Raw genomic sequence first — 22,061 nt, 5'->3', positions numbered from 1 at the left:
AGTGAATTTGGATGTGTCAGATTCCCATGAAGCCAATCTCCCACTATCCTAATTAAGAGGGCATCTTAGGATACCCCACATTCTCAACTGCTGTTATCCAACCTATCATCAAGTCTTGTCTGTTCTACTCTTTCCCTGTCTCTCTCTTTCTCTTCTTTCTCCCATCTTACTCCAAGACGGCTTCCCAAACACCTGCCAATCAAATCAAGGTGTTCTTTCCTGGACAGTTCAGGTCTTGGCTGCTTCATTGGAATGCAACGATCACTAAATTTTCATTGTTTCAAACAAATGTCCCCTTGATAGGAAATATTTGTAAATTATATCAATTTATATAAATTATATAAAATGTAATGTTTTCTTTGAGGAAAAAAAAAACCTCAGTGTTTTTAAAATTATTCACCTTCCCCAAAACACTGCCTTTCTGGACCACAGTATAGCAAAGTTCTAGTGATGTCTCATAGGCCTACAGCATTTAAATGTAATCTCTTCTCATGGAAATAAATCCATTTGGAATCAAAAACTCCCAGGAAGAAAGCAAAGAGTCTGTGAGAGTAAATTTCCCCAGTGACTACTGGGCTGACAATACTGGGGAGAACCAGAATTGTTTTCAAGAGCATTTGTACACATTTGCCAGAAGGTTTAAAATCCTTATCTCTGGGGACTTCCCTGGTGGTGCAGTGGTTAAGAATCCGCCTGCCGGTGCAGGGGACACAGGTTCAATCCCTGATCCGGGAAGATCCTACATGCCGTGGAGCAACTAAGCCCACGCGCCACAACTACTGCCTGCGCTCTACAGCCCGCAAGCCACAACTACTGAAGCTCGCACACCTTAGACCCCGTGCACCACAACTACTGAGCCCGCGCACTCTAGGGCCTGCGTGCTGCAACTACTGAAGCCTGCATGCCTAGAGCCTGTGCTCCACAACAAGAGAAGCCACCGCAATGAGAAGCCCGCACATCGCAACGAAGAGTACCCCTGCTCGCTGCAACTAGAGAAAGCCTGCGCCCAGCAACAAAGACCCAACACAGCCAAAAATAAATAAAATAAAAAAAAATGTTCATATGGAATCATTTTATAAAATAAAATAAAATCTTTATCTCTGTATTGGAGAGTGACAATGGCTTAAGTATATATATATAGGACAAAGTGGACTGACTCATAATCCTTGATTTCCAGGTGTGCACATAAAGGAGTATAAAGGTTAGTTAATGACATAATTGTAAGTACACTCTTTGGGTAATGTAGAAAAGAATTCAATGGTTTTATCAATAATATAACACTCCTTTGCTACCAAGTATTATTATAATAAGCCCTCAACTTCTTCTAACTAATCTGATTTAATTCACATTCCATGGAAGTCTTTTAATTTTGTGAAAAATAGATGTTCAGGAAAGTTTCCCAAAGATGTGACTACAGATAGAGTTGACTCTAATATTCTCATGGAATCATTTGTAATAAAGTAGGAATCAGTAACCTATCATAGAGCCAATTAATAAACCTGAAAGGAAAAAATACTAAATGCATAAATATCATTACCCTGTAAGCTGTAAAGGTAAGTCCACTTGTGTACCCAGCACAAGCACCAAACGGTTCAGGCAGGACTGTAGCAATTACTGTGCTAAGCGCTAATGGACCACAGGTACCCCTGGAGAAGGCCCCAGGCCAACACTCTGGAAACCTGGAATCTCATTCACCGCAAATTTACTGTGTAAATTTGTACAGGTCACTTGTTCCTTTCTTGTCTCTCAATTACTAAGCTATAGGTAAGGATCTACCTACACCCATAATAAGATTGTATCTGGGAGAACAGTGAGGAGTGCTATTCAAATGCAGGGTTTCTTTGGGGTGATAAATTATGATATAATGCATTCTATCTCTTTTTTTTTCAAGGTGAAAGAGAAAAAAACCTCACTGAGATATTAATTCTCCACTAATTTTAAAGTAAAATGAAAGGCAGAAAAATGTAGGGTCCACCTGTTAATTCAGAAATGGAAATATTTGGTTCCATTCTTTGTACTCAGCTATCTGGGCAAATGATGTGAGCACAGAATTTAAAATGAATGACGGATTCTTTGTAAAACAGAGTATTTGATTTATATAAATGAAGATGGCTGTCATGATAAGCCTCAACACTATCTGAAGTTGTAAGCAGTTCTTTTCTTACCTCTGGGATTATGACTAGACCAAATATTAAGCCAAAAAGGACGAGGTTAACTCCATACATCCATCGGAGAAAGATGAAATATGATGCCACTGAAGAACCAAAGTGACCTGAAGAGAGAAAGATGGTGGATGTAAGTGTTGCAGAAGGACATTAACATAAAGGAGGACTTTATGTGTGTGATGGATTCAATTTTCATGTCAGTCTGTGGAATATACATCTCTTTTCTTTTTCTAGATGAAAAAGAGGGCTTAACCGATGTGAAGAAGCACATCTTAAATTTTGGTCTGACTAGTCCAAAGTTCATCTTTTTTCTTTTCTTTTCTTTTTTTTTTAAACATCTTTATTGGAGTATAATTGCTTTACAATGGTGTGTTAGTTTCTGCTTTCATCTTTTTCCTAGTACAACAGAACCTATAACATAACCTAATCAGTTAGTCAAGAACACAGTCCAAACCCTTGGAAACCCTTCAGCAAACGAACTAAAAACAGTGACACCAAAATACTCACTTTCAATGTCCTTGATCTTCATTTCCCAGGGAATACATTGAGTCTTGAAATTATCAAAGTCTCTTTTAAACTTGACCCATTTCTGAAATTAAACAGGCAACACCCTCAGTTCATTAACAAGCTGCCTTGGGGCCTGGAGGGGAAGATGGAGGTGCATGTGGATGTTGACATGTTGACATGTGGGTGAGGCTGCCATGTTGGAGCTGTTGAGCCTAGGCTGTCAGAGGTGGATGCGCACATCTTCACTTTCCAAAGTCAGGTGTGAGTCAGAGAGAAGCAAGGGCAACACAATACTTTGCATTTGTCTATAGTGCTGATAAAATTTCAGGTTTGGACACTTTACATATGAACTTAGAAAGTCTGTGTATAATTTCTGATTTGGGGAATCAAATTGGCTTAGCAAACTCTGATACAACTTCCTTCATCTTAAACCAAAAATTCAAGAGAAAAAAGAAATTTTATAACTCTCATACCTACGTTTGGCAGACAGCCAAGTGCCTTAATCTGATAGGAACTGTTGCTAAACTACAAGGCTGGTGGAAGTGGTAAGGAGATCTCAGCCTGTGGCTTCCCATTCCTCTCCTAGTGAAACATCAGCCTGTTTTTTTTTTTTTTCTTTCTAAAAGTAGTTGGGAAGGCATTATGCCCCTTTGCACGGTCTATTCCAGCTCCGACACTTTGTACCAATCAGAAACTTGAATAGCTGTCTGTCTGCTGGTTGCATGAAAGTTTGTCAACTCTTCAAGGGGCTTCTCTCCAACATCCCCACCCCCTGGAAATAAATCCATTTGGAATGAAAGAAAACCAAAAACACCTCATAGAAAACAGCAGTCAAAGAGGAAGTAGGGAGAAAATCCTCAGATCAGTTTCTATTATTACAAAGGTCTCAAAAGAACTTATTCATGAAGGAAATGAGATTTTCCTTTGTAAATTCGCTAAAGGATAAAAGGGAAATTTTACCTGAAGGAATCAGACGAGCTTCCAAACCTGAAGGCTTTGACTATATCATGATTGGATAATTACTGTATAAGGAAGGAAACCACCTGTCAGAAGAGGGAAATGTTCACAGATGCCAAGGAGAAAAGGGGTTCATAAGCAAAAGACAGGTTGATAATAACGGCAAAGATCTCCCTAAGACAGGAAGGGATGTGGGGAATGGCAGATGGTGGACATGGACATCCCAACCCCATTGCTTCCTATCCCTTCCCTAGTTCTGATTCTGTGCTCAAAAACCATCTTTGGCTTATTTGGCTTCTTATCTAGGTCTGTCTCTAAGGAAAGCATTTGCGCATCACCTGGGCTGTGAATATTTTGATTTCTATGGCAGTAATTTTTTTCATTGCAAATTAATAGATTGGAATTGGGATTATGGTTTAGTTTCCCATATAACTAACTGTACTATCAAAAATAAAAGGCACTGGGCTTCCCTGGTGGCACAGTGGTTGAGAGTCCGCCTGCCGATGCAGGGGACATGGGTTCGTGCCCTGGTCCGGGAAGATTCCACATGCCGCAGAGCGGCTAGGCTTGTGAGCCATGGCCACTGAGCCTGCGCGTCCAGAGCCTGTGCTCCGCAACGGGAGAGGCCACAACAGTGAGAGGCCTGCGTAACGCAAAAAAAAAAAAATTTTTTTTCAGTTCTTGCACCAGTTATTCCTCCTTGTAGATTAGTAATCTGGTATCTGGTTTTATATATCAGTCTCATAAGCTTTATTAATGTGAGTCCTCCCCCGAGAGACAGATCTCCTGTCAGGGTGCTGATAAAATCAGTATAAAATATAGCCTTGCAAGGCAGAGGACCAATGGAGTAATGAATGTTGTCAAGTGAGGCCCCTGGAGACATAGCCTGCCAGTTGGTCACTTGGCAACCACCTGACAGCCCCTCAAGGCTGTGGGCATCTTGGCCTGAAAAGGTGATGCCTGGGGGTGGGGGGCAGAGGCAGAGAGAGGCCTGGGAGAAGCTCTGCATTGAAGCTCTTTCCTTCATTGGTTTAGAGAATCAGAAAACTGAGCGTGGGCGTGGGTGGGAGAAGACCCCAACTCCCTTCCTCAGAGCTGTGTGAGATGGTAGCTGCCGTCCTCAGACTGGGTTACTAGCTGTGCATGTCATCTTGCTAGTCAGCTGTATATAGGAAAAAAGATTTCAAACAGTGGTCGAACAAGACACAGGCACATCCTGTCCATGGATGAAATCTGGATCTGAATAACTAAAGACAACCAGTGAAGCCTGAGAAGTAGTACGTCAAAACAAGGAAAAAGTGATGCCATTCTTTGAAATTTTTGGAAAGCATTTCCTCCAGGATACATAATTAAATTTTGAGAGATGGCTCAATATTCTTAGTAGGATACAAAAAATATGGCTTCTAGAGTACAGGTTAGCACTTAGAGAGTTAAAAAATAATACAGGTGGGGAAATCCCTGGCGGTGCAGTGGTTAGGACTCTGCATTTGGTCGGGGAACTAAGATCCTGCAAGCTGCATGGCATGGCCGGGGGAGAAAAAAAAAAAAGGTTACAGGTGAAGTATGGAAGGATTGATTACAAGGTTGCTAAAAGTTCAGTAATAGAATGAAAAGAAACATTACACTTTGAGACAGAAGAAAATTGATCCAATGATATTGAGAATAAACCTGAGAAATTTTTGAGAATGCAAAGAGAGAGAAAGCAAAGAATTAAAAACCATGAAGGAAAGTAAATACAAAGAATGGAGAGTTGGCAGCCATCCTTCTGCTAACAAAGAAGCTAGAACTGTTTGAATAGAAACACGCTTGAATAGACCATTTACCAGGTATATGTGAAGAACACATTCCTTAATTGGGAAAAAAGTTCTGAGTGTGCAGTTGTTAAGTGGTAAATGGTTTTTAGATAAAATTAATAAACGACCCATAGATAGTTGTCAGGCAACTATAACTGAAAAGGAAGAAAAAAACAAAATTAGGAATAAAAGAGATTAAAACTCAACATATGTAAAATGTAATGACAAAAATTATGGGACTACCTATATGCAACTTTCTGTTAATACATATGAAAATCTTAATGAAATGATCAAATTTGGGGAAGAATATAAAATATCAAAATTGCCCCAAGAAAAAGTTAAAACTTGACTACACCAATTGGAAAAACATTAAAAAATTATCAAGATATTTTATAAAATGCTTCCTGATCTGTACAGTTTTAAGGGTGTCATCTTTCAAATTTCCAAAAAAATGAATGAGCTGTACAAACTGATTTACAGCATAAAAAGGGGGTGATGCTATTCGTTTAATATTATAAAGCAAGTGCAGCGCTAATATTAAAATATGCCAAGATAGTGTACGTGCACGTATGTACACACATAAATTCAAATCAATCTTATGAAAATTTATGTAAAAATTATAAATAAAATGCTTGAAAAATCAGATGTGCCTGATAAAAGTAAGTTTATGAACAGAAGGGAAAGGTATTTAATAAAATCTAACATCTATTTCCAATAAAATGGAAGTCATTAAACTAGAAATAAAAGGATAATTTCTTATTGGGAGAAAGAAAATCTATTTCAAGGCAACAACTCCCATCAACTTAGTGTGAAACAGTAGAGCCATTTTCATTAAAGTAATGGAAAAGCAAAGAGATCTATTATCACCATCATCAACTGAAACTATTCTAGGATTGCTAACCCGCACTTTAGGACAGGAATGATTTAGAAGAAAATCACAAGAAAAACACCTTTACATACACAATCAGATGAAAATGATTAGAACTAATAAGGGAGCACAACAGGGGAAACAGACTAAAAAATTAATATTCAAGGGCTTCCCTGGTGGCGCAGTGGTTGAGGGTCCGCCTGCCGATGCAGGGGACGCGGGTTCGTGCCCTGGTCCGGGGAGATCCCACATGCCGCGGAGCGGCTGGGCCCGTGAGCCATGGCCGCTGGGCCTGCGCGTCCGGAGCCTGTGCTCCGCAACGGGAGAGGCCACAGCAGTGAGAGGCCCATGTACCGCAAAAAAAAAAAAAAAAAATTAATATTCAAATACGTAGCTTTCCTACATACCAGGAATCTCTAGTTATTAAATAAATGGAAAAATGATTCCATTCACAAAAGCAACCAAAACATAAATTTTGTAGAAATAACATATGACATGGAAAAGATCTATATGAAGAAAATGACAAACTTTGCTGAAGGTTGTAAAACTAAGGCTCGAGAAATTACAGATAAATCTTCCCAAATTAAATCAAGGATTTTAAAAAATTTCCAATCAAAATCTCAATGGGTTATACTGGAACTTGGCAAAGTGATTTTAAAAATGCATGTGGAAAAAAAGAATGCAAACAAAACAAAACAAAATGCATATGGAAACATAGGCAAGACTGGCCAAAACATTTCTGAGAAAGAAAGGTAAAAGGAGGAAGCCTTATGAGCCATTAGAATTAATCAATAGCTGAAATGATGAATTCAAATAAAAGCTCCAAAAAAGGCCCTATACAAGAAATAAGTGGATGAAAATGATAGTTTTTTAGATCAGTAGGTAAAGGAAGAATACTTCCATAAGTTCCACATTAAATATCCAATTAGAGATCATTACCCTAGCCTGAATCAGAAGCTCAGGTTATGGCATAACTCAATAAACCAGAGCGGCCCCCAATGCCCCGTCGGCACTACTGTTGTCCTTCTGTATGACCCTGATTACACCATGGCCCTCTGGGTCTCCACCAAATCAAAGTCTTGATTTTGGGGTTTGGAAAATAAGATCCCAGTGGATTCAACATCATTAATTCTGTGAGTTTAGTTCTTCACTGGAGAGAAAACAAGTCTCAAGTATACTGAAGACCTCACAGATAAGTAGAGAGAAATGGACAGGATACGGTTGGTTTCCATTCCTGGATAAATTGGAATGGTTGACTGGACCTCACGCTCAGGATTCTGGGGGAGGTGGACACAAATGGTGAGGCTGGGCAGGCACTGTGATGGTCACCCAGATTCAGGAGTTGAGCAAGTCCCCCCACAGGTTTGCGCCTCTGCACCACACACCTTAGCCATCAGCATCCTATAGGCGTAGAGTCTCTTGCCTTTCCCCTTTCCCAAGGCTCCTTCATACTTCTCCACAAATTCTTGGGCCTCCCTGGTTAGCGGGGGGGAAAAAGGCAGAAATTCAATTAATGCCCAAGCAAAAGAAATCTGAACTATGAGGGTGTATATGTGGCTGAAAGCCTTAAGTGTTTTATAACCCTAGTTAGAATGCAAGTTCCACGAAGGCAGGGCATTTTGTCTGTTTTGCCCACTGAAGTTTCCCAAACGCCAAGAATAGTGACTGGAACATGGTAGGTACCAGTAGGCAGAATTTTGGCTCTCATGACCTTTGCCCCTTGGTGAATGGCACAAAGGATTCTGCAGATGTAATTAAGATTACTGACTTGAAACCAGGGAGATTACCTTGGATGTCTGGAAGGGCCCAATGTAATCATGTGAGCCCTTAGAAAAAGAAGAGGAAGGCGCAGAAGAGTCAGAGAGAGATGCAGCAAAAGGGGAAATCAGAGAAATTAGAAGCAAGAGAATTCTCCACCCTTTGTTGCTGGGGCCCCTCTGGAGGATGCCACACTGGAAAGCAAGAGAAGAAAATGAATTTCTATCAAAAGTCAGGGAACCTGGAAGAGGACCTCAAGTCCCAGGTGGGAGGGAACCACAGCCCCGCTGATACCTTGATTTTAACCTGGTGAAACCCTGAGCAGAGAATCCAGCCACACCATGTTGGACTTCTGACCAACAGAATTGTGAGCTAATAAATGAGTATTGTCTTAAACTATTAAGCTTGTAGTAATTTGTTAGAGCAGCAATAAAAAAAACCAGTACAGCATTCAGTATGTATTTGTGGAGTGAATGAACGCTGGATGAGTGAGTGAACATCCAAGGAAGACAGCACGGGAAACACAGGGATGGGTTTGTCTGTTAAATATTCTGGGTGGTGTGCTGGAGCTGGTGAGGGCTGGCTTCTGAGAACCAATTGTTAAATATTCTGGAACTTGGCCAACAAATTATTAAACTGTTGGTAGCTTGAAATCGGCCATGGTGGGAGTATTTAGACTATGGGATTCAGCAAGTGCTCCAAATCAGGGTTCCCCCATCCATCCCCCCACAGAAACAGTTTATCAGGAACCACTGGATAAACCCACACAAGTAGATGAAGAATGAAATCCATCTCAGGGTGGGTGGAAGAAGACATTGGGTCCTGTGTGTCTGGCTGCTGTTGTTACAGCACCCCCTGCTGGCAACACAGCCTACACCACCTCCAAAGTGCAAACGCAGGTAGTTGACACCTGTTAAAGTTACATTCTAACCTGGGGTTAACTCCAAGGTTGGTTTTATTAGGATGTCTCAATGATGTCCTAATGTTAATGAGGCCAACTGTCTAGCTTCTGAGTCCAGGGTCAAAAGCTGGATTGTATGGGATTAAGACTCCTTTATGGGGTCAGCCCCTGTTTTCTCCCTAGGCAGCACTCATTCTGGCAGTGAGCTATCTGTGACTACCAACGACTCCAAGACACCAAAGAATGTTTTCATGAAATTCATATTTTTGTCCTCTTCCTATATCTTATGAGTGGGTAGAGACTCCTAAGCATTTGAGGTTTGTGAATTTAAATGTGATAACTAGTAAGATTTGAAGACTTCTGATAAAAGTTCTCAAAAGTAAAGGCCAGCTCATGCCTGAGCCATTGAGCCTGGCAACAAATGCTTCTTTTCTCAATGTCCAGACTGTGTCCAGATGCCCAGAGAGCCCTCAGGAGAACAGAGGGCCCTGCCCAGCGCTGGGTGCAAATTCTGAGGACCATTCACTGCAAAGAGAACAACTGGTCTAACAGTTTTGATGGACACAGCAAGCTTTTTTGGATCCACTGAAAGTATATAAATAATCACAACTAACATTTTTACAGCAAACCCCTTTAAACATGTCATACGTGATCAGTGTTCTTCTTACTAGAGATAGTAGTTGGTTTATGGAAATACTGGCTCTTGCACTGCACTTCCCAACTGTTGCAAATCTTACTTCTTCCCCTCCCCTCCAACGGTTTTGCACATCTTACTTTTTTTTTTGTTTTGGCTGTGCCACATGGCTTGCAGGATCTTAGTTCCGCAACCAGGGATTGAACCCGCACCCTCGGCAGTGAAAGGGTGGAGGCCTAACCACTGGACCGCCAGGGAATTAATTCTCTGAAAATCTTACTTCTGTAGGGTGCTTCTGTCCCCTGCTTGTCCCCTCCTTTCAAATGGGGAACTTTCTGCAAGCTCATCTCTCCTCTTCCTCAAACCAGATGGTGTGTGGTAAATGAAGTAAAAAGGCAAAAGAAGAGAGATCCTTTGCTTTGTGGAAACTTCTAGGGGCCTGGATCTCAAGGTCACTTTTGGCAGGTGATTAGCAACCCCTCAGGTCCCTCCAACACTCAGGAGAGGAGGAAGCCATTGAGGCAAGGCTCTCCTGGGCAGCCATCCACAGCAGAAGACAGCACTTCGGCAGCCCCTCACATTGCCCTAGAAAGACCCTCCTTGTCGATAAAGGGGCCCAAATAACAGTTTGGAAGACACAGTCAGGGTGGCCAGCAATTACTGCCGGGAGAGAAGGGGGGTATTGTGTGGCTTTAGTGCCAGAGAGAGCCAGGCAGGATTCTGTGCCTCTCAGGGTGGCAGTTCTCATCTAGAAATGGGGACAATGTTATGAGACTTAAACGTGTGGATGCATGCCATGTAAGCACAGCAATTTCATTTATCAGGCAGTCACCCTTCTCCTTCTGGGGAAACAGCAGCTCCTGGAGTGGGCAGCTGATAGGATTCTTTCCTAGCCCAGGGGGCTGCTGTGAGGAGACTTCTGTTCCCCAGGGGTCTGGACAAGGGGCACAGCAATGCCGCCTTCCACAATGAGAATACTCTGAAGTTGATCCAAAGCATCTCTCAGAGACTACATATTTCCAAAAACTACCCCCTGGTGAAGGAGTTCAGATTCAAAATCACACTTAATTTTGAGATGCAGAGGTATAAATAGACGCAGGGCAGCCTGCATTTGATGGCATCCTTACAGAGCTTTGCCATCCCGTGCAGAACGTTGGGAGAATGTATCAGCCAGCCTGAAATCCAGAAGACAACCAGACAAAGGTAGGGAATACAGGTGGCCAAAGGGAGGTGGCTAGAGGTTGGAGGTGGTCAAGAGGTTGAAGGTGATCTGGGCTATGTTGGTTTGGTGTCTCCCTTTGTCCCTAAGCAGTTTTTATTTTTCAGTTATGGAGACAAAGATCAAACAGAGGCTGAGCTCACTTTAAGTGGAAATTCAGGTGAGTCAGGTGACGGCATCTGTTCTAGAGGTGTCACTGAATCAATTTAAGGGCACTTGAGTTTAACCAAGCATGCCTGGCTTCCCATATGTGGTGGTTTTAAACTATGTCAGCAAATTATTTGACATTCCTCCCTTTAAAATGTAGAACTGGGGAGTTCCCTGGCTGTTCAGTGGTTAGGACTCTGCGTGTTCACTGCTGAGGGCCTGGGTTCAATACCTGGTGGGGGAACTAAGATCCCACAAGCCAAGTGGTGCAGCCAAAAAAAAAAAAGGAATTGAATTCTCCTCCACTTGAATGCAGGGCAGACTTAGCGATGTGCTTCCAATGAATAGAAAGTGGTAGAAGTGACAGCTTATGACTTCTGAGACTAGGACATAAAAGGTATTGTGACTTCCCCCTTGAAATCCCCCTCTTCTGTGGGAAGCCAGCTGCCATGATATGAGGACAGTGAAGCAGCCTGTGGAGAGGCCTGTATGGAGAGAAACTGAGGCCCTTACTAACAAACAGAACCAACTTGTCATCCATTTGTGTGAGCAACCTTGGAAGTGGATTCACCAGCCCCAGTCATCTGAAGCCTGAAGCCCTGACCAACACCTTGACTCAACCTTATGAGAGACTCCAAGTCATAACTGACCAGCTAAGCTGCTCCTGAATTTCTGACCGACAGGAGATAATAAATGTTTATTATTGTTTTAAACTACTAAGTTTTGGGGTAATTTATTACATAGCACTGGAAAATTAATACTCTGTAGAATCCAAACCACTGATCTCTTTGGTGCATATACATTTAGGATTGTCCTGTTTGCTGGTGGATTGACCCTTTTATCATTATGTAGTGTTCCTCTGTGTCCTTGGTAATTTTCTTTATTCTGAAATTGACTTTGTCTGGTATTTACATAGTTTCTCCTGCTATCTTTTGATTAACGTTTGCATGGTATATTTTCTTCCACACTTTACTCTCAACATATGATATATTTAAACTGAGTTCCTTAAAGACTGCATGTAGTTGGGTCATCTTTTATTTTTTAAAATTAATTAACTTATTTAAATAAATTTATCTATTTTATTTTTATTTTTGGCTGTGTTGGGTCTTCGTTGCTGTGCGTGGGCTTTCTCTAGTTGTGGCGAGTGGGAGCTACTCTTTGTTGCAGTGCGTGGGCTTCTCATTGCAGCAGCTTCTCTTGTTGCAGAGCACGGGCTCTAGGTATGCGGGCTTCGGTAGTTGTGGCATGTGGGCTCAGTAGTTATGGCTCACAGGCTCTAGAGCGCAGGCTCAGTAGTTGTGGCACATGGGCTTAGTTGCTCCACAGCATGTGGGATCTTCCCAGACCAGGGCTCGAACCCGTGTACCCTGCATTGGCAGGAGGATTCTTAACACTGCGCCACCAGGGAAGCCCTGGGTCATCTTTTAAATCCAGTCTGCCAATCTCTGTCTTTTAACTGATGTATTTAGACCACTAACCTGTAATGTAATTATTTATATATTACAGTTTAAATACATCGTTTTATTTCTTGTTTTCTGTTTATTGTTTTTCATTTCTGATTTCCTTTTTCCCTGTCTTCCTGAATATTTTTTAGGATTCCATTTTGTTTTACCTACAGTGTTTTTGAGTATATCGATTTGTATAGCCTTTTCAATAGTTGCTCTAGGTATTACTATATGTCTATCTCTATCTGCAATCCGTCTATCTGTTATCTATCTATCTATCTACCTAGGTAGCTAGCTAGCTATCTCTACGTATTATCAAAATCCACTGGTGCATTTTACTATTTAGAATGAAGTATAGAATCTTATTTCTCTTTATGTCCCTTTATCCTCCCCTTTATAATTGTCTTAATTATTTCATCTGCATTATTGAGAACCACATTAGGTGGTGTTTTAATTTTTTTTTTTTTTTTGCAGTACGCGGGCCTCTCACTGTTGTGGCCTCTCCTGTTGCGGAGCACAGGCTCCGGACACGCAGGCTCAGCGGCCATGGCTCACGGGCCCAGCCGCTCCGTGGCATGTGGGATCTTCCCGGACCGGGGCATGAACCCGTGTCCCCTGCATCGGCAGGCGGACTCTCAACCACTGCGCCACCAGGGAAGCCCCGCCAATTCTTCTCATTTAGCACTTGAAGAATCTTTATGTCACCTCCTCTGTCCTCCATAGTTTCTGATGAGAAATTTGCTGTCATTCTAATTGTTTGTCCTTTATAGTAATGCATTGTTTCTCTCTGACTCTTATAAGTATTCAGAAGTTTGACCATGATGTGTATTGGCATGGATTACTCTGGATTTATCTTGTTGGGGTTTTGTTTAGCTTCTTGAATCTGTAAGTTTTGCCAAATTTGAGAAATTTTCAGTCATTATATCTTTGAAGACTTTTTCAGTCCCACCCTCTTTCTCTTCTTTTGAGACTCTATTTTCTTCTTTCATCATCTAGGGATTTGGAGGAGACACTAATGTTAGATCATTTATAATAATCCTACATGTCCCTGAGGCTCTATTCACTTTTTTCCCCAGACCATTTTCTCTCTATTGTTCAGGTTGATTTGTCTTGTTCTACCTTCACTTTCACTGATTCTCTACTCAGTTCTCTCCATTCTGCTGTTGAGCCCATTCATTGAGTTTTAAAAAACTTTAGTTACTATATTTTCTACTTCTAAAATTTCCACTTGTTCTTCTTTATATCCTCTATTCATTTTCTGAGACTTTCTATTTCTTCATTTGTTTCATGTGTTTATAATTGCTCACTGAAACATTTTTATGATGGTTTCTTTAAAATCTTTGTCAGATAATTCTAACATATATGTCCTCTTGATGTTAGCATCTGTTGATTACCTTTTATCATTCAAGTTTGAGATCTTCCTCGTTCTTGGTATGATGACTGAGTTTTCAACTGAAACCTGGAATTTGAGATATTATGTTATGAGACTCTGGATCTTATTTAAATCTTGTGTTTTAGCAGGCCTCCTCTGACACTGCTCCAGTAGGTGAAGGGGGATGCTGCCTGCTTACTTCTAGGCGGAAGTCCAGATTATTCACTTGGCCTCCTTTGATACCTGGGGCTGGGCTGGAGTTCCTTGTTACTGCTGAGCAGGGATGGGAGTTCAGGCTCCCACAAGCCTTCCACTCATATCCTCCTGGCTTGAAGAGATACCTTGTTACTTCCAGGTGGTGGTGAAATTTCAGACTCCCCATGTAGTCTCCACTGACACCCCAGGGAGAGGGAGGGCTCATTACACTGCCCAGTGGGGATGAGAGTCCCTGCTCCTCATTTGGCCTTCTCTGACATTTGATGGGGGTGTTAGGGGCACCATGTTACAGCCTGGCAAGGGAGGAAATGTAAGCTTCTCCACTTGGCTTTTGCTGCCAGGGCTGGGGCTACAGCTGCTCATTTGTTTATGGTGTTTGGCTGGAGTAGGGTTGTTATTGTTTACAAGTCTTCTGTCTTGCCAGGCTGTCCCTTTTCTGGTCCTTTGGCTGGAGACAGCAGACTTTTCTTGAGGTGTTTTGTGTGTGACTGTCAGTGTTTGGGGGCAGCCAGCTTCTCCAATATCCAGTCTGGATATACAGGCAAAAAGGAAAATTGGAACTCAATGCTCTGTCATTCATTTGACCCTGAGGTCCTTAGCCAGTCTGCCTTTCTTCTCTCCACCTTTATGAGTCTCTTATGTTTGCTTTACACATAATATCCAGGGTTTCAGTTGTACTTAGTGGGAAGACTATGGAGAAGTATATCTACTCCATCTTCCTAGAAGTGGAATTCTTCAGATCTCACTTTGGGTAATTTTCTAACACATTAGGTTTCTGACAAAGCTGAGTGACATACCTGATTAATTCTATGATTAGAGCAAACATCCCTGACTCATGAGCACTAGAAACTCTTTTGCCAACATCACAGCCTGCCTCGTGTCATTATTAATGATGTGCGTTAATGATGTCTTCTCTGATTCATCTTTGTTCCCCATCCTTATCTCTCAGGGTTCAGCACAGTGTCTGGAACAAGATGTTCAAGTTTTAATAGCAATAACTACTATCTATTAATTGCATATTATATGCTGGGTACTTAAATATTTTTTATTTGTCAGAACAACTCTGCAGGTAGATATTACTATTCCTACTTTACAAAAGAGAGCTGTGAGGCTCAGAGAGGTTAAGGGAAGGAATCCAGCCTGAGGGGATTGAATAGCCAGTCAAACCACACAGATATGGTAGAGGTGTGAAGGCAGGCTTGCCCCAATTCACTGCTGTTGCTCTTTATGCCTTGCCATCCTTCTTTGATTGTCTACAACAACTATGCCAGCTGCCTGAGTGGGCCAGAGACTGGGGTCCCCACACCATTACTTCTAAAAAAAGATGTAGTCTGGGCATGCTATCTCAGATCTGCAATTGAAGACTTTACTGCCAGAAGAGGAAATCATACAGGAGGCAAAGGAGTGTATTCTAGAATGTCTAGTAATCCTAGAGAAGCAGTTACAATTTAAGAGTGCAAGTTCTGGAGCCAGAATTCCTGAGTTCAAATTCTGGCCAGACCACTAAACTCACTGTTTAGCCTTGGACAAATTACTAGATTGCTCTGTGTCTCAGTTTGCTCATCAGTAAAATGGGGGCAATAATAATGGTACTTACATCAAAGGGTGATTATGAAGATTAAATGAATTGTTACACACCCAGCGCTCAGAACAGTGCCTGGCACATAGGGAGCACTCAGCAAATGTTGGCAATATATTAAAAAAAAAGAATATTACAAGATGAATAAGAAACAGCTCTGCAAACAAGAGCATCCAGTCAAGTGAGGGCCTTAGGGGTCAGAGAGGCCGTAACTAACTCACCCTGAATGCAGGGAGGGGCAACGGGGACTCCCCTGCAGAGGGGACACCTGGCCTCAGTCTCAGAGTGTAGGAACTAGCCAGGTGCGAGGGCAGAGGCACCAGTGGAGCTGAGACCCAGAGGCTGGAGAGCCTGAGCCTGGGATAAGGAGTCTTGCAAGAGGGAAAAGGAGGGGAGACCTGCTCCAGTGGGAGAGACAAGTCTTTTCGGCTTCTAGGGCCTTAGCCACTTCCCACCCCCACCAAGAGCAGGAACTCTGCCCCCAGGCCTGGAGGAGATGCAGACTTCTCCTCAGGGCAGCTGAATGGCCCTCAGGGATTTTCATGGTCCCTGAGGCTTCCAGCCAGCTGGAGATCTCATTTCCACAAGCATCAACGTTGCTTTTTTTCCACTGTTAATAAAAGATGTGTTCCGGTGACACCTGAGTTGGAGTGAGGTTCTGTTAGACTGACAGATGGAAGGAGGAAGAACTCGGCTCTGGGGGAGCAGGGAGAAGAGACTCAGAAAAAGGGAGGTGGGAAGGCAGACAGCCTGCTGCCTGAAGCTGTAGCTACTGCCCAAACTGTCGCCATCATTCACCTGTGATGACTTAAATTTAAATAAATTAAAATAAAACAGAAATTCAGTTTCTCAGTTGCACTGACTACTTTTCAAGCGCTCACTAGTTTCATGTGACTGAAGGCTACTTTATTAGCGCAGATTTAGAACATTTCCATCATCCCAGAAAGTTCTGTTGGTCAGCACTGGCCTGGAGGCACCGCAGGGAGGCATTTCTTCCCTGCAGCTGAGTTGTAGACAACGTAATAATTTGCAAAACAGTGGAGTAAGCTCTGTTTACCAGGCTCCTTCCTAGCCAGGGTTTGCACAGCCAGCATCTTTGCTGTGCCTCTGAGACACAGTAAGGCTGAATGTCAAAATATGTCTGCCAGGGCTTCCCTGGTGGCGCAGTGGTTGAGAGTCCGCCTGCTGATGCAGGGGACACGGGTTCGTGCCCCAGTCTGGGAAGATCCCACATGCCGCGGAGTGGCTGGGCCCGTGAGCCATGGCCACTGAGCCTGCGCGTCCGGAGCCTGTGCTCCACAACGGGAGAGGCCACAACAGTGAGAGGCCTGCGTACCGCAAAAAAAAAAAAAAAAAAAAAAAAATGTCTGCCAAACTGTTCTATGTGATAAGGGGTGAGGCATTTGACTTGAGCAATGAGGAAAATCAGGTGTGAGAGGAACCAGGGAAAATGGCTTCTTATACAGAGGGAAGGAGGGAGTCATTCCAGTCTTGTGGCAGAGAGACCGAGGTGGGACTTGGGGGAAGATGGTAACACTGAATGGGATTTTTTCAGGAAAAACGTCCTGCCTTTCTCTCAAAACTTCAGCAGAGAGTCAAGAGCCATAAAATGCATGGTGGGCTGGCTCGTCATGTGGAAACCAGGGAAATAGCCAAGTTGCAAATAGGAGTCAGGGGCGTGGGCACCAGGCCACGCAATATTCATGGAACCTCACTGCAAGCTTGGCCCTGTGTTAGGCATTTGGACACAAGTGTAGCTAAGACAGCCCCTCCGCCTGTTCTCCACACTGCAAGGGTGAGTGTGTGACATGGGGAGAGATTCTAGTGCTTAGGGAACACAAAAGAGGTCTGAACTTGTTGAGATGGGGGTCATGGAAAGTCCCCCCCACCCCCAAGGAAGGCATGTCTTTTTGGTTGTGAGGGAGGCACGGAAGCCACCAGATGGGGCGCGGGACAGAGAGGTGACCCTCCAGGGGGGTGCGTAGCCGGAGGGCCACGATCTTCCTTGGCTTCCGCCAGGCCCCGCTCGGTGCTGGCCAACAGCAGGGCCCGATGGCCAGTTGCGTGCTGGGGATGAGGTGACCAAAGCAGGGTGGGAGGGTGAACCCCCCTTCTTGTTGAGCCCCCTTGGAGTGGAGAGGAGGAAGGGACTCCTGTGCCCATCAGAGGAGCTGAGCCTTCTGGACGGGGAGGGCCCTGGCCGACCACCACTGCTCACCTGAGCCCCGCCAGCTTCCTCGCCATGGGCCAGGGCTTGGTCCGCATGGTGGCGATGAGCTTCTTCTTGTCTTCCACCTGCTCCAGAATCCGGGCCAGTTCCTCCTCAGACAGAGACTCCCCACCGGAGGTGCTGGAGGCCAAGGAGGATGACCTGGAGCAGAGGCGGGGTGGAGCAGAGGGGAGTGAGGAGGAGGCCGGGGTCCTCAGGGGCACTGTGGGATGTGAGGGGCCCACCCAAGATGCCCCCAGCTCCCACCCACACAGGCCTGCCCCGCTCAGAGCCCTCCGTGACTCCCCCCACCTGGCAGAGGAGGCCACTTCTCCTCCTGGAGCCCAGGGCCCCTCGCGGGCTGCCTCCTCAAGCTCCATGCCCCTGAGTCCCCCCCACGCTGCACACCCTCGCTCATGCAGGGCTGCCCAATGGGAATATAATGTGAACCATGTATTGTAATGTTAAGTTTTCTAGTAGCTATATTAATATGATAAACAGACATGGACATATTAATTTTAATAATACATTTCATTTAACCCAGTATATGAAAAATTTATAATTTATAATTACAGTAATGTAATCGGTGTAAAAATTATTAATGAGACATTTTACATTCTTTTTGTACTGTCTTCAAAACCCAGGGTTCATCTTGTACTCACCGTGGATGTCAATTCAGGCACAAAATTTTCATTGAACATATTTACTCTATACTTGGATTTCATAAAATTTAGTTGAAAAAGTAGATTTACATATCCAAATTTTTAGACATACTTAAAAGTTTCCTTGTAAATGAATAAAGTAACATAATATCATTTTCCTTTGATGTTCACATCTGCACTGACAAAATTAGTTTGTCTTTTTTTTTTTTTTCCCCAGAAGAAATGCTTTGGCTTCAAAGTTAAATCAACTTCAAAACTACATCTGGGGCTTCCCTGGTGGCGCAGTGGTTGAGAGTCCGCCTGCCGATGCAGGGGACACGGGTTCGTGCCGCGGTCCGGGAAGATCCCACATGCCGCGGAGCGGCTGGGCCCGTGAGCCATGGCTGCTGAGCCTGCGCGTTCGGAGCCTGTGCTCCGCAACGGGAGAGGCCACAACAGTGAGAGGCCTGCGTACCACAAAAAAAACACAAAAAACAAAAAACAAAACTACGTCTGTTTGTCCAAGTTAAGTAAATTTTTTAACTCAGTGGTATTAACATCAGATTAAAATTAAATTGAATTAAAAATTCAGTTCCTCAGTCACACCAACCACATTTCAAATGCCTAGCGTGTGGCTAGTGGCTATTGTATGGAACAGCACAACTGCAGAGACCTTCCAGCTGGAGGGTGTGATGACCCTCACCATCTCACAGACAAGACTGTGTGCTCACCTGCCACAAAATCCAAGTTCTTGTCTGTGCTACACACAGCCTCCTTCACTCATAAAAACAGTGACTCTCAGCTGAGATGGCAGCAGCTGACGGGGTGAGGGAGGGGCTGGAGAAGTGTTCTGCCTGTGCAGCCTTTTTAGCACGTTTGATAAATGGAAATATCAGGATGTGAGCTTGGGTTACCACAGGTTTTAGAGACCAGTTTGCCTCTGTGAGTTTAGCTTCTGATCAACTTCTAAGGAGCAAGGAGAGGTCACAGGAATAAGGTGGAGAAGGGGGGACCCTAGCTCTTAAATGCTGGAAAGCCTAGAACACAGGGACCTTTTGCCTTATCTCACCCCCCCGCCCCCCAGGATATCTGCCTTTGAGTCTTTGCATAAGTTGTTCCCTCAGGTTGGGTGGTGGTAGGGGGGTGGGACATTCAGTCATTGCTTGTTCAAATTCCACCTGGGCTTTAAAGTCTTAATGAAATATTTACCTTCTTCGTGGAGGAACCGCAGCCTCCCAGCAACATGCTCTTCATCAAATCCTTTCTTGCAAACATATTGCCTTCTGCTTTGTGTTGTGATAGCTGATGCCCATGTCCTACCTCCGCTGCTAGACTGTCAGTTTCTGAGGAACAGGACTGGATATTTTTCATCTCTCTATGCCCTGCCATGGCACTCAGCTGAAAATGGCACAAATGAGTCCTTGTCTGCATCCCTTACTTTGCATCTGCCACCCAGACAGGATGGGACCTCCTCCTTCTAAAGTTCTGGACACTCTGGGGCCCGTCAATGATGCATTCAAATTCTCTCTAAGTTGCTAAGGACACCATGCACCCTTTACTCTGTTAGCTCAGGTCTAGGGACAACCAGACAGTAGACGAAAGCCCTAACTGAGCCAGGGATGGCTGGCAGGGGTGACAGAAGAAATCAGTGGCTCCTGTTGTGGGCCTTAATTTCCTCTGTAAAGTTGGAGATGTACAGTGGAACACCTGAGTGAGGGTGTGGGCAAGGAAGGTTTATTAGAAACCATTGGAAGGAGCATCAGTTCTTTGCCATAGTCCTGGTATCTCTGTTTCCAAAGCCTCCCAGCCCATTATCAATGGGGATTCTTAAAACATCCTGAGAAGTGATGCAAAGTAAAGTGGAAGAGGGAGGCAAAGAGAGGGAGATGTCCCATCAAAATTGGTAGCAAAAAATGAAACTAAAATCCCAACTTGCTGATTCCATAAACTGGCTCTATCCACTAACCCCCGTATGCAGATGCTAATGGAACAAAGGAAACACAGCAAGTAAACCAAACCCCCAAATCCTAGAATTTCAGAGCTGGTAGAACTTTTGAAGTTCTTCTAGATCAAAGCCACATTTCACAGAAGAGGACACAAGTCACCTTAGGAAATGGTGTGCTTAAGCCCTGGAATGACTCCTAAATCCAATTTTGTTAATTTCTCTCAGCTCCTCATCAAGAGCTGTGGTGAGTCACCAGCTGAAATTGAGGAGAATTGGGATCTTTTCTCACCCTGCTGCCATATCACCTCCCCACTCAGAGCTCCACTTGCACCTGCGCTCCAGGAGGGCTTTGAGTGGAGAGTGTGCAGCGGCCCCTCAACCTGGGATGGCTGTGACCCTCATCCCGGTTCCGCCCCCAACCGCGAAGAGCTTGGCAGGGGCAAAGGCAGGGACTAAGAAAAGAGAGCAGGGGCCGCCCGTTTATGGGAGAGAATGAGGGGGGAAGACGACACCTGGCCCTTATCAAGGGAGGAAGCAGGGCTGGAAGGAGAGGGAGAGCGCGGATTGAAGCGCGCCTGAAGCCCCGTCACAACACACCTGTGTTTCTTCAGCTGCTTCCACATCTCCTCCTTCCTCGGCACCTCCTTTTCCTTCTTTGGAGGTGCTCGGTGCTCCCTGAGGGAAGCTCTCCCGTCCCTCTTCCTCCTTCCTCCGCAGGTCTTCTCTGCCGAGCCTCGCTCCGGTTCCCCCAGCTGCTCTCTGCGTCCCCTGCGCTCTGCCTGCTTCCTCCGGGGAGACCCTGACCCCGGGCTGCCCCCGGCCCGCTCCTTCTGGCCAGGCGGGGCTCGGCGCCTGCCCGGCGCGTTCTCGGCTTTGTGAGTCCGCTTCCTCGAGGGTCTCCTCCCGGACCTGTAACCTGCAGCGGCAGGAAATGAACAGTTGTGGCCTCACGGGCCTCGACCCCAGGAAAGTGTCCCCAGCTGTGAGAAATCAGATGTTCAAGATGCTTCCTGGACCTTATTGGTTCCAAAAGCCACCTCTTTCAGACAGAGCCTCTGCTCTCGGCTGAAAGCTAATGTCTCCCTCCTCTGACGGGCTGGCACTCCCACACTCTCACCTAAACCTCAGCTAGAGACCCAGACACATGCCTTCCTCTGCTTGGGGGTGCAGTCCCTTGGGTCAGAGCTCAGTCCTCTCCTGACGCCCAGGGCCGAGGCCAAGCGTAAGCCTCTGTTTGGTAAGGCTGGAAGACTGAGACGCGGAGGGCCTGCTGGCTCCATTCTCCAAGGGCTGTCCCCTCATGTGCCCCACCTGGCATGAGGGAAGGGACGGGGTGGGGGGGGTGAGAGCAGCGGAGTTGGTTCCGATTCTGTGTCTCAGCGCTGCTCCCACGTTGTTGTTCTTATTTTAAACCATGACTTTATAGCACTGGCAAATGGCCTGGCTGAGCAGAATCTACTCTCAAGTGTGAACTTTCCTCAACAGCTTGCCCAACACCTAGTGTAAGCACAACTATCCCAGCTGGGCAGTTACACATTAAATGCAGGAAAAATTGTAATGAGGTTCTGGTATTAATAAGCAACCTCTCCACCACTTACTAGCAGGGTGTCTTTGAGCCAGTCACTTAACCTCTCTGAGTCTCAGCTCATCTCTAACATGCGGATGTTACTACTCCATCAGCTTGTTAATGAACATGACACAGTGA

The 22,061-nt window shown here is 44.6% G+C and overlaps 1 protein-coding gene across 1 annotated transcript in view; it reads right to left on the bottom strand.

Annotated features, from left to right (window-relative positions):
- Positions 1-22,061, bottom strand: part of TMC2 (transmembrane channel like 2) — an 81,588-nt gene that overhangs the window by 40,102 nt on the left and 19,425 nt on the right. Inside the window, 5 exon segments of the mRNA XM_029221383.1 lie at positions 2,166-2,272; positions 2,673-2,754; positions 7,676-7,766; positions 17,780-17,932; positions 20,954-21,272. Coding sequence (XP_029077216.1) covers positions 2,166-2,272; positions 2,673-2,754; positions 7,676-7,766; positions 17,780-17,932; positions 20,954-21,272 — 752 coding nt within the window.

The sequence above is a fragment of the Monodon monoceros genome, unplaced genomic scaffold (assembly GCF_005190385.1).
Source record: "Monodon monoceros isolate NGI ecotype Baffin Bay Population unplaced genomic scaffold, NGI_Narwhal_1 Super_Scaffold_13, whole genome shotgun sequence".
Lineage (NCBI taxonomy): Eukaryota > Metazoa > Chordata > Mammalia > Artiodactyla > Monodontidae > Monodon > Monodon monoceros.
The sequence above is the reverse complement of the archived record's forward strand: the minus strand, read 5'-3'. Positions and strand labels throughout refer to the sequence as shown.